We start from the raw sequence: 11,116 nt of genomic DNA on the forward strand, positions 1-11,116 counted from the left end.
TACAGTTGTCCACAAAATAATAGGAGTGCGATATTTTGACCAGTTTTGGCTATTTGTCTTTTGTTTATTTAATGTTTATTATTTTTTTATAAAAGCCTAGCTGGCTATACAACAAACACCATATAAATTCAGATTTTAAACTTTGTATAAAAATTATAAAAATTTTGCAATTTTTCACCCAAATTTCAAACTTTTTAATCAGAATCTTTAGAAAAAATTCTGGTATGCAGTTTCGTAGCACATTCAATTCTAGTCTGAAGAAGTGCAAGTTTCAAGCGGCTAAAAAATTCCGTTGATTTTTGGCAATTTTTTTGTTGGCAGTGTCCTCCATATAAAAGAAAATTGTCGACATACTTTGTATGGAAAAAACGTGAAACACCTTTAACCAAAAAAATTCTCAAAAATCAACGGAATTTTTTAGCCGCTTGAAACTTGCACTTCTTCAGACTGGAATTGAATGTGCTACAAAACTGCATACCAGAATTTTTTCTAAAGATTCTGATTAAAAAGTTTGAAATTTGGGTGAAAAATTGCAAAATTTTTATAATTTTTGTACAAAGTTTAAAATCTGAATTTATATGGTGTTTGTTGATAGCATAATAAACATTAAATAAACAAAAGACAAATAGCCAAAACTGGTCAAAATATCGCACTCCTATTATTTTGTGGACAACTGTATATTTAGATAATACACCATTATGCAAAGCTCCATGTGCACAACACAGCCAATAAGATCACAGCACAGCAAAAGCACCATCACAGCAAATCGAAAGCAACAAATAATTTTAAATAAACTGCCGATAAAAAATAAAATACAATTTCCAAAGTCACAGCAAAAGCAAAAAAGTTCGAATCAAAATCGAAAATTTCAAAGCGAAGCAAAAGCAATAATAGTAGTGCTTTTGCTGCTGTACTGACAGTTTTTCAAACCCCGCTAAAGTCTTACTTTTCTATTTCAAGCGTTTCCTTGATCTCTTGCGCCAAATACTTCTCGATGTTGGCGTTGGCCAATGACATTGATGACTTGTTTTCGAAAGTGAATGAATCTGCATTCTTCCTTGCATAAAACCTTACACTTTCTTCTACGATATCTACTTAACGAAGGAACTCAAGCCAAACTTGATACTACATAGAATACTGATACTATAGTACATATCGTAAATAACCTAACAATTTTAGGCTTCCTCTACTATCTTGCTATCTTTAATTATCTCCAAACATGCTATGCATATTACCTCTTAAGTTTCGTAAGTCATAAATATATTACCTACACCGCAATGTTTATTTTACCCCTTAAGATGTTCAGTGTTAATATTGAAGAGATGGCCCCAACACCTATCCGCGCTTTTAGTTCGAAACATAAATTTTATATTAGGTATAGGTTAGGCTTTCTTAATCATTAAAACAAATTAAGATTTTTTCATTTCTATGTATATACTTAGTAAAAAAATAGCGGGTTTTTTCTATCTAACCCTGCACTTCAACTTATTTAGCAAAACGAAATCATCCTACTTCTAATTCCATATACTCGTATACATAAACTAGTGAAACCTGTATCTAAATTTTCTTTAAAATTATAAAACTCAAAATGTTTGCTGGTATTTTATTTTTAATAATTTCCTTTCTCTCTAATCGTCCTGCTTACAAAAACCTTTCTTAAATCACTTAAATAATCATATTAATACCCTCGCAGCTTGTCGTCAAATACGTTCACTAGTTTTATGTTAACTCCTCAAAGTAACATTATACAAGTTGTTTTTGGATTTTTGTGGTGTTTTGGTCCATTGTGTTTTTTGTTCCATATTGTTTTTGTCATTGCGCTTTGTTGCCCCCCAATTTTTATTGTCTGCTTACATTGCGGTTTCACACCATTTTGACTTCCGTTTTTTCCAATAATTGTGTTTGGTTATCGTCTTTTTTCGTTCTTCGATTTCATTTCTATCTTTGTCTTTCTCTCTTTTCCCCGCATTCTCTTACACTTTTGTTCCGACCCATTTAGCCCTGCAACCATGGACACCTTGCTTGCCGATACGCGGCGGAAAGCTACAGACTAGCAAAACGTTTTCATCTTCAAATCCACAACTGCTACATCTGTGCAATACAGGCGTCCCATTTCCGGGCAGCAGCGGCGCGACTAACCAACAAAACTCCACCAAAAGCCTAAACTCTTCGTACATTTGGCGCGAGGCTAGTCCAAACAATTTTAATCTATATTCCAGCTCGGTTTCATCATTAAATGCTGCAACAACAGGAATAGCTGGGAGCGTGAATGCCGGCGGTTATCGCTATTCACTTTCCGGTTCCTCCACCGCTGGTGCGGGTCCTTCTAGTCTGCCCATCTATGAACGCGCACTGTCAGAGGAACGCGCAACGCGCAAGTCGCTCAATCGTTTGAAGAGCGGCTTCGGTTCGGGATATGACAATATTTTCATGACACCACTCTTGCCGCGTAAAAATAAACCAACACCAAAGCTGGTGAAAAATAGCTACCAGACACACCAGCGTTCACAACCACCAGCGCCAGCGTCCGCGTCCTCGGCGCGCAATCGCAGCGATTCGGAGCGTCTCGACTCAACGCCACTGACAATAACCGAGCAGGAGCCGTCAACACAGCGCCAGCCACCGAAACAACAGCAACAACGTCCACCAGCGCCAGGACTATACGATCGCCGCTTAAATCGCTCATTCGAAACAACGGTTTCGCACCGATACGCCGGCTATGGTGGCGGTTACATGATGTCGGGTTATGGCCAAGCCACAGGTTACAAGATGACGACACTGCGTCGCAGTACACCGCACTTGGCCGGCGGGGAAGATGTTGTTGATGACGCGCGTGATAGCGACGACGCGGAGCATGGACATCACGGCTGTGGCGCCGCATTGCTGGGCAATGGGAGCAACATTTCAAATTGTAAGGCCGGTGGCGATCACGGCACGGCTGGCAGCAGTGGAGATGGCGATAGTCAACGTCAATCGGGTAGCTGGTGTTGCGGTAATTTTGTGATGAAACAATGGCGCAAAATGAATAATTATTGATTGTTAAGTGGCTGCATTGTGGCGCTTCTGCACGCACGCTTGCGGCCAGCGTTTGATACTAGTACTTTTGCACTTAAGCAGCAAAATAATATATCGCTGCTGCTATTTCCTAATTTATCGCATTGTGCGCGTTGCTTTTTTAGCGCTGTGTCGCAGTCATTAGCTATTTTATTTTATTTGATGCCCAACGCTGCAGCCAAATTAGCTAAATATTTAGTGAATAAGTTAGACATTGTACATTAATGTCTATGTAAATATTAGTTATATTTATACAATTTGGTGACAGAGGCTCACGCATGCGTGGAAAGAAAACATAAAACTATTTGTATTGGTTTTTAAGATACAAAGTTGACAGAGAAGACGATAGTGTTTCATAACTTAAAACGTGCATACATATTTTTTTATTTAAATAATAATGACAACCAGTGTTTTCGTAATCGGGCCATTATGCAATAGCTTTATTTTTGCTTAGCTAACATATTGAACAATTTATTTATATTTTACATTAAACCTTAGTGGGTTTGCTTTTATAAATACATTTTAAATAAAACATTACATTATCCCCTCTATTCTAAGAGAGTCACAAAACTTAGCTCATCACTGTTGTGATTTCTAGTGCGCCGAGAAATGTGTCACAAAAAATTCGATTTTGAGTACTATAAAAATACACAAAAATTTAAAAATTTGTATTGTAGCGGCATATTTTTTGCAGCGGCAAGCTTTGAGGCGCAGTAGAAATCACAGCAGTGATGAGCTAAAGTTTGTGACTTTGCTAGAATACGGCTGTATATCAGTTTATTATGCATACATTTATATGAATATTCATTTGCATATTGAATACATAAAAATTATGTAGTTTATAATTTTGAGTAGATATATATATATATATATATATATATGAACAAAGAAATACTAGTGCGTATACAATTTTATGCCTGTGAGTTGGTAAGATTTCCGTCTGATTTAATGAAGCCCTCCAGTGTCAAGACTAATGTAATATATTTTTCGATTTGCGATCTTTGTTAAATCACCCTTTACTTATTTGTACTACCCAAAAACTTTTGTAAAATGTTGCATACTTTTAGTCAGCTGTAAAATATACATTTAACTTTTGTAGTGGGTTTTAGGTTAGGTTAACCTTGCCAGGGTTGTGCCCACATAGAACGGCAGGTCCTTACCGTTGCCTGTTGGAGTCAACATATCTTGACAGAACTTTATCTTCTTTTTTCGTTCCTTTAGCGATTATATTAACGGCCAAAAACGGACACATATCCAATATAGCAGCACATGTACACGACTGAATACCGTTTCTGATCTATATCAATTGACAAACCGTCGAGTCGAAGGCCTCTATTATGAGTTGCATTCGATCTTCGACTTTGGTCGAAAGTGCTGATCGAACGAATTTTCGTTTGTGGTATTATGACGCTCATTCGATGAAGAATAGCGCTATTGTGAATTTCGCTCGTTTTGGTTGTTCACAATAGTCTATTTTTTCACCGCTGAGAAGCCTTGTTTACAAATCGCAAACTTAATAGTGTACTTATACATATTTATGTAAATTTGTGCAAACTAAAATTAAATAAAAAAGAAAGCGAGTTTATACAAACTTGGTAAATATGAGTACAACGGAATACTGGTTCGACGATTCGTCAGAGGATGAGAGCTTAGTGAACTGGTCAGGAGTAGCAAACTTTTAAGTGCAGTATTTCGAATATATTTTGACATAAATACAATATATTTAAGAAATTCGTCTACAGATTTATTAAAAACTTTCGACTGTCTAAAGAGGTAGTTGTAGACTTGCTGTCGGCTACACAAAATCTACTGCAGCAATGCTCTCCATGAAATTCTATTTCGATTTTTTCAGAGGTCGTGCCAACTGAGTATTGAAATTTTCTTTAATAAGTGAAATCCATAATTAAAGGTTAGCTCACTAGTGACATTAGAGTTTTGACACTCTCTTAACTCCCTTGCACACACACACACACGCACCCGCACATAGTGCCTTGCTAAATATTTTTGGGAGCAGTAGACTCGCAGATTTGCAACTGAGCGAAATTTACAACAAAGCATAGATATTAATTGAGGACATGTGCATTGACTCAATTAGGCATGACAGCACCCAAGCGCCCGCTGCACTATGCGCTTAATCAAGATATGGCACGCGAAAAACAATTCTCTCCAAATTTTGCAAAACCATTGCACGTAGCACGGATTGCATGGATTGCATAACTTGCAAACACACAACAACCAAAATACATGGGAAACGACATTTCATATCGCTGCAAAATATGCAACGTCGAAACCCTTGTATGTACATATATATTTTGCAAAATAGCATAGCAAGATAAATGTGACCCTGTGCTAGTGGTTTTGATGTTGGAATTCCTTCATATTTCTCTCATCTCGCTCGCTTAATTTTTGTTTTGCTGTCTCTTGTTATTTTATTTGATACATAATTTCGCTGCTTGCTACCCATGCCTGCTACCACTTTGCAATGGGGTGCTCTCGTACTCTTCGATATTTGGAATAGTATGTTTGCATTTCGTGCAATCCATGCATCGTGCAAGTCTTCGAGAATACCCCTAATTTGACTGCGAAGCATTGAAAGAATCAGTTCGAAATCAAAAACATGCAACAGTTTACTTATATACTTTAAAATTAAGTAAACACATACCTGTCGACTTGCAGAACGACCAATTTTGAAAGGTATTTTCAAAGCAATTACTGGTCAATGGCAACGGTAGAATTCCCGCATTATGTCAGTTCACCGAATCAAGGAACGAATTCATACGAAAAGTATTCCAAAATATTGAGGAAAATTACAAAAATGATGATTGGTTAAGCGAACGTGCTACATCGATGTCAATGAGTTGACTTATAAACCGATGGATTCCGCAACTAGCCAAAATGATGTGCACTATCCAACCGAGTTTTTAAATCCCAATGATTCCCACCGAATTCAAACGCTTGCAGTTTCCCGTTCGCTTGCATTTGCGATGACTATAAACAAGTCCCAAGGACAGTCATTGAGTGTTTGTGGTATTAACCTTGAAAATCCATGTTTCTCACATGGTCAATTGTGTGTCGCCTGCTCCCATGTCGGAAAATCGTCTGCTTTGTTTGCTTACGCGCCAGATAACACAACAAAAAATAATGTATGAATAAAAATTAAGCAGTTTCTTTTGCTTACAACTTCAGACCTTTTACTTAAATTTATTTGAATAAATCGTAAGTAAAAGGTCTGACAGCTTAAGAAAAAGCAATTGCGTAGTTTTTATTCATACGGCGCATTGTATATCATGCAGCATTGTGATGAACTAATTAAGCGCTTACTGAAACTTTTCAGTAAAAACAGCAGCAATATCAGCCGTAAATATATATTTTCTCTCCTTTTTACTTTCTCCACAAGCTTACAAAAGCTCTTCTCTAACTTGCAAAATAATTACAGAAAAAATGTATACAACTTTGCGCAGGGCAACGTCTGTCGGGTCAGCTAGTACTTTGTATTTGTTTGTTAAAAACTAAGCAGAAACAGTAACTTCAAAATTAATTGCTCGTATAATATATTTTTATGTATATGTAGTCGAGCTTTTGCGGCATTTTTTTTGGTAGGCTTTAGTTACGAAAATATTTACCATCAGCCTCAAGAAGCGTGCCATTTGTTCTTCCTTCTCGAAAGTCGATAGAGAAGCCAAACGCATGAATCACCCATCATTAAATGAGCAGTTACTTACTGAGCTTCAAGCCCCTGTTGACAGTTATAATTTCGCATATTTGGCACCAGTACTAACACCAATAAAAATTTCTGCTTTGAAATCTAACGGAGAATTATTCTTGCCAACAGGTGCTACTTTGAGCTGAGTAGGAAAGTGAGAAGTAAAATCCCCTCTCGACAAACGAAAATCACATTTTATATGTAAGTCTCTTATTATGTCCAACCTGATATATGGCGCAGGAGCGTGGACGGTAAAGCAGTTTATGGAGTTTTTGACAGAAAGATTCTAAGGACTATAAACGACTACCGAAGACGATGGAAGAGGGAACAATGATTTGTATGAGCTTTATAACAACATCGAAGTAGTTCGGCAAATTAAGAAGCTGCAGTCCTCAAAGTATTATCCGCAGTACCCACAGGTTGTAGTCTTCCTCTACTTCCTTGGCTTCACTTTTATTGGCGCAAGGAAGAAGTATGACAATAGTCATTGCATTTCGCGTAAGGATAATTGTTTTTAATGACACACATTTCACACGTTAAAGGCGTAATCGTTGGATCCGGCTTTAAGGAGACAGCAAAATATATCATAAAAAAAAATATAAATTAATAATATAATTAAATGCTTAAGGCAATTAAGAATATTTCGTAATGCCAGCCAATTCTAGACCCCTCTAAAATTTAAGGGTTTTTACTAGAGCAAAGGTTATCAATTAAAATTCTTTATGAAAACGTGATATATAGATTATACGCGATTCAACTTACGGATGACACGGATTTGATGCAAAATATTTTGGTGAAAGTTATTACACCAAATTTTAAAATTCGCTAGGAAAGCAGCATTTTTTTGTTTTATTAAAGAAAGTACTCTACACCATCCACCATGCCGATCGTTCTGGGTCCTCCACCATAAATGGTTTACAAAATCCACAATGTGACATTCGAAGATCGGCGAATAATGTAGAGTATTAATTTCAGTTTCTAATAAATATTTTATTCAAGAATCAGCAAGTTAAAAAATCATTGCTTATAAAGGGCAAAAAAAAAACAGTCGATATATTGGATTTTTGGTGTGTATATATGACACAAAAAAGTCGTAAATGTAGGTATATGTCGTCCAAAATCGTCGATCCTGTAAATTTGGATAAAGGGAAGGCTTTACGGCGAAACTAAAGCCTAGCTTGGGAGGCTTGAGGAACGGTATTATTAGAACAGGGTCGGAAAACAATCAGGGCTATCACCTAATCAATCGTAGTCCGATTTTTCCTGAAGTTACGAAAATTCTTTCACTGAATCGGAATAGCTACGAACGTAGTATATATGCATCAGAGAAGCCAACTCGTGGGGAATTCCCCGATTTGCGGGGAATTTCAGTTGACGTGGAGAATCGGGGGATGACCTGTTTTTTTTTGTGCGGCACTAGGTGTTAACTAATTTTTTCCTTTTTGCTTCCCCAATTTCATACCGCGTTAAAAAAGTTGAATAAGAAATGCAACTGCAACTAAAGTACTGAGTATGCAACCCTGCAAATTATGCAAATTATCGTTTATTTGTTAGAATTTCCTTTGTCGCATTTGCGCTCATATAACGAATAAACAAAATCTATTTTTATATAAGTAGAAGAAAACCGCAAGATCTTCGGCAAAAAAAATTCTAAAACAAAAATTTAAAATTTTTTTTTTCTAAAATGAAATTTTTATCCAAGTTTCTTGAAAGTTTGTTTGAATATTGCACAAAGTTCGAAGTTTGGATTCATACGAGGTATGTTAAAGAATGAATTGTGTATATTAAAACAAAAAATAACTCAAATTAGATAACAAAAAAAAAAAAGAAAAAAATTGGGGAAAAAATTTGGGTCGACTGAAATTTTTTCGACCACTGTAGTATGCACGTAAAACCTTATTATATGTTACCTGGTCTACGGAAAGGGGGCTTAGGTGTCAAAAAATCAATTTTCACTTTTTGGTTGATTCGGATGGAAGATGAGATCCTAACTTGCTTAGAAGTGTACTAAAAATTTAGAGAAAGAAGAGTAACAATACGACAAAATATAATTTATTGGTATTGAACAAAATACATTGAATTATAAGCTATAAAGACATGATTATACACTAGAAAAACGTCGTATGGGCCAAAAATAATAATGCTGAGTAGTTTATGTATTTTTCTTTGTTGTCGTTTTCCTTGAGATCTTTTTACGTGTTGATCCTGAGGAAGATGGACCTGGTTCCTCGTCTGGTTTGAGAACATCTTCACTAGTTTTTTGCCTTCCGTTTCTTCGATGGCAAATCTTTCGGCAATGGAGCCACAATATCTACTTTAGATATATCCGAAACTAAGCTGCGAAGATTGTGATAGATGTACCACTGACGTTCCAAAGATAAACCGGCTGGTTGTATAACTTTCGGCATTTCAGGATCGATAGGTTTTAACAGAAGCTTAAAGGCCTGCACTTCTTCACTGTCTGCGAATTTCTTTGTTTTTACACAATCTGTAGAGATTATGAAATGATGGAATTGCGTTATTCCAACAAGTGACTTGTACAGTGGTTTAAAATAGCTGTCCCATTGATACCAGACGACTTTTTCAGCCGATACAGCTTTATTATAACCCCCAGGTGATGATGCCTCGACACACTGCAGTAAATCTACATACGTGTCGATGTTACTGACGGCATACTTACTTTTGAAAATATATATATGAAATACCGAAGTAACGATCAGGCGCGAACTTATTGTGCCCGGTAAGTAGAAAATTGAATAAAATAGTTTTGTTAAGACCCCGAGCCAAACACCATTGCAGATATGATAGTAGTGTTATTCTTATTCTGCCCAACACAATTGTCACAGAAAAGAACGAGTGTTTCAATGTCTTTATAGTAGGTTTGCAGGTGATAATGCAGGATGCTCACAACACAGTTAGGTCCTTTACCAACGTCATCTTTTTCGTCTATCATGTAATTGTACTGTAAAACAAAAAAATATAAGTAAGATCCTGTAAAGGCGAGCAATTTGAGTTCCTATGATTCAGTTTGAAATTCTAACCTGAACTTTTTGTTTTTCGTCTGTAATTCCGAGGACTCCGCACTTCTTGGTTGCTTTGAAGTATGCTGTACCAGGTTGTTGTGGACTGACAGGGTAGTGAACGGTTTGGGCAAAATCATTTTCGACTGCTGTAGGGTCAGTATTTCTACACCAACTTTGATAATATTCTCGTTGATTTCGGGCTCGGTGGAGGTGATCAAGAAATTGATTAAGCTTCTGTGCGCGTTCAATGTCAGTAACACCTTTGGCTTGCTTAATCGATATTGTGTTTCCTATTAAAAGAAAAAATACTGAATTTAATCTCAACGTTTGATACAACTATAAAATGAGAAAATAATGAGCTACTTACCACGGCAGACATCGCAGAGATCATCCGCTGGTTTCATAACTGTAACATGGGGTATGTATTTGGACCATATCCGTCGAAAACTGCAATTACTCATCTTCAATTCGTCATCACTGAGTGAAGAAATGTATTTTCGATAAATTGAGGACTTCGTCTCGCTGGATGGCAGTTTCATTATCCGAAAATCCTTAAATTTTGGAAGTCGTCCGGGCAGTGGAAGAGCCATTAAATCGGCTATAGACTCGATGAATTTAACAGCTTTTTCGATGTCAGCCGGTTTAAATAACTTTGGATGTGTACTCGGTTTATTTTCCAGTCCGTGTTGGCGCACTGTTACACCCTGTGCGTGAAAATGACGTACTAAATTTTCGTAACGCTTCGTCGTACAGGCATGTACAGAAAGGAAAAACGAACGACAAACAGGTACTCTGTAGAAGGTAAATTGAATTCTATGCCTCATAACTTCTGTATCCTGTCTCTGTCCATATTTCTTCCGCCCAGCAAGCTTTGCGTATACACTTTCTAGCTTTTCGTTACTCTTAATTCCAGCTTCGATGTGACTTAGTATCACTAAATCAAGTTCATTTTTCGACATCTCTAAACAATTGTTCCGCGTACTCTCGATCATTTCCCGTGGTATCAGTGTATGGCATTCATTATTACAACAATCTTTTGACAGAAATTTTGTTACCAGCTCCTCCTCCTTTACATCAACAACATACAGGTCCATCTTAACAAAAGTTTGTTCGGTATCATCTTCTGCCTGATATACACATACTTCGTCTTCATCATCATCGCTCTCTTCATAGTTTTCATCATCGTTTTCATCATCCTTTTCATGGAAATATTGTCCGTATACGGCACTGAACTCCTTATCAACACTCATGTTTCATTTCATGCGAAATGCGAAGACGATAATCAACAGAAACAGTAAACGTCACTTCTTCAGTGTTACTTTTTTAAATGTTCCAC

General features: G+C 36.8%; 4 protein-coding genes across 5 annotated transcripts in view; 3 read left to right on the forward strand and 1 right to left on the reverse strand.

The window, feature by feature from the left end:
• The window catches only part of LOC118740432 (rho guanine nucleotide exchange factor 7), a 167,912-nt gene that overhangs the window by 102,081 nt on the left and 54,715 nt on the right, over nucleotides 1-11,116 (forward strand). The window lies entirely within an intron of this gene.
• LOC118742172 lies at nucleotides 1,918-3,470 on the forward strand (the record flags this gene model as incomplete). The annotated part of the gene is made up of 1 exon (XM_036474129.1): nucleotides 1,918-3,470. A coding segment is annotated over one exon (1,119 nt), but the record flags the coding sequence as incomplete, so codon positions are not given.
• Nucleotides 9,513-10,385, reverse strand: LOC118740435. Of its 2 annotated transcripts, none has more exons than XM_036471981.1 (3): nucleotides 10,148-10,385; nucleotides 9,799-10,088; nucleotides 9,513-9,719 (listed from the first exon to the last, which is right to left on the reverse strand). In XM_036471981.1, exons 1-3 carry the CDS (start codon nucleotides 10,368-10,370, stop codon nucleotides 9,528-9,530), a joined length of 705 nt encoding a protein of 234 aa, XP_036327874.1. In that variant the 5' UTR covers nucleotides 10,371-10,385; the 3' UTR covers nucleotides 9,513-9,527. The 2 variants fall into 2 exon arrangements, with proteins under 2 accessions (XP_036327874.1, XP_036327875.1); XM_036471982.1 differs by having other exon boundaries at nucleotides 9,540-9,719; nucleotides 9,799-10,070; nucleotides 10,148-10,383.
• Nucleotides 10,497-11,116, forward strand: part of LOC118741489 (peroxiredoxin-6-like) — a 5,728-nt gene continuing 5,108 nt past the window's right edge. The window contains exon 1 of the mRNA XM_036473490.1: nucleotides 10,497-10,501. Within this exon, the coding sequence (XP_036329383.1) occupies nucleotides 10,497-10,501 (5 nt within the window). The remainder of the gene's footprint in view (nucleotides 10,502-11,116) is intronic.

The sequence above is a fragment of the Rhagoletis pomonella genome, unplaced genomic scaffold (genome assembly GCF_013731165.1).
Source record: "Rhagoletis pomonella isolate Grant_MI unplaced genomic scaffold, Rhpom_1.0 Rhpom_scaffold_00006, whole genome shotgun sequence".
In the NCBI taxonomy this organism is placed as follows: domain Eukaryota; kingdom Metazoa; phylum Arthropoda; class Insecta; order Diptera; family Tephritidae; genus Rhagoletis; species Rhagoletis pomonella.

Coding starts and splice junctions, on each gene's coding strand:
- LOC118740435 (XM_036471981.1), bottom strand. CDS start 10,370: ATGGCTCTTCCACTGCCCGGACGACTTCCAAAATTTAAGGATTTTCGG. Junction 10,089..10,147: donor TCTCTGCGATGTCTGCCGTG/GTAAGTAGCTCA, acceptor GATTAAATTCAG/TATTTTTTCTTTTAATAGGA. Junction 9,720..9,798: donor ACGAAAAACAAAAAGTTCAG/GTTAGAATTTCA, acceptor TTTGTTTTACAG/TACAATTACATGATAGACGA.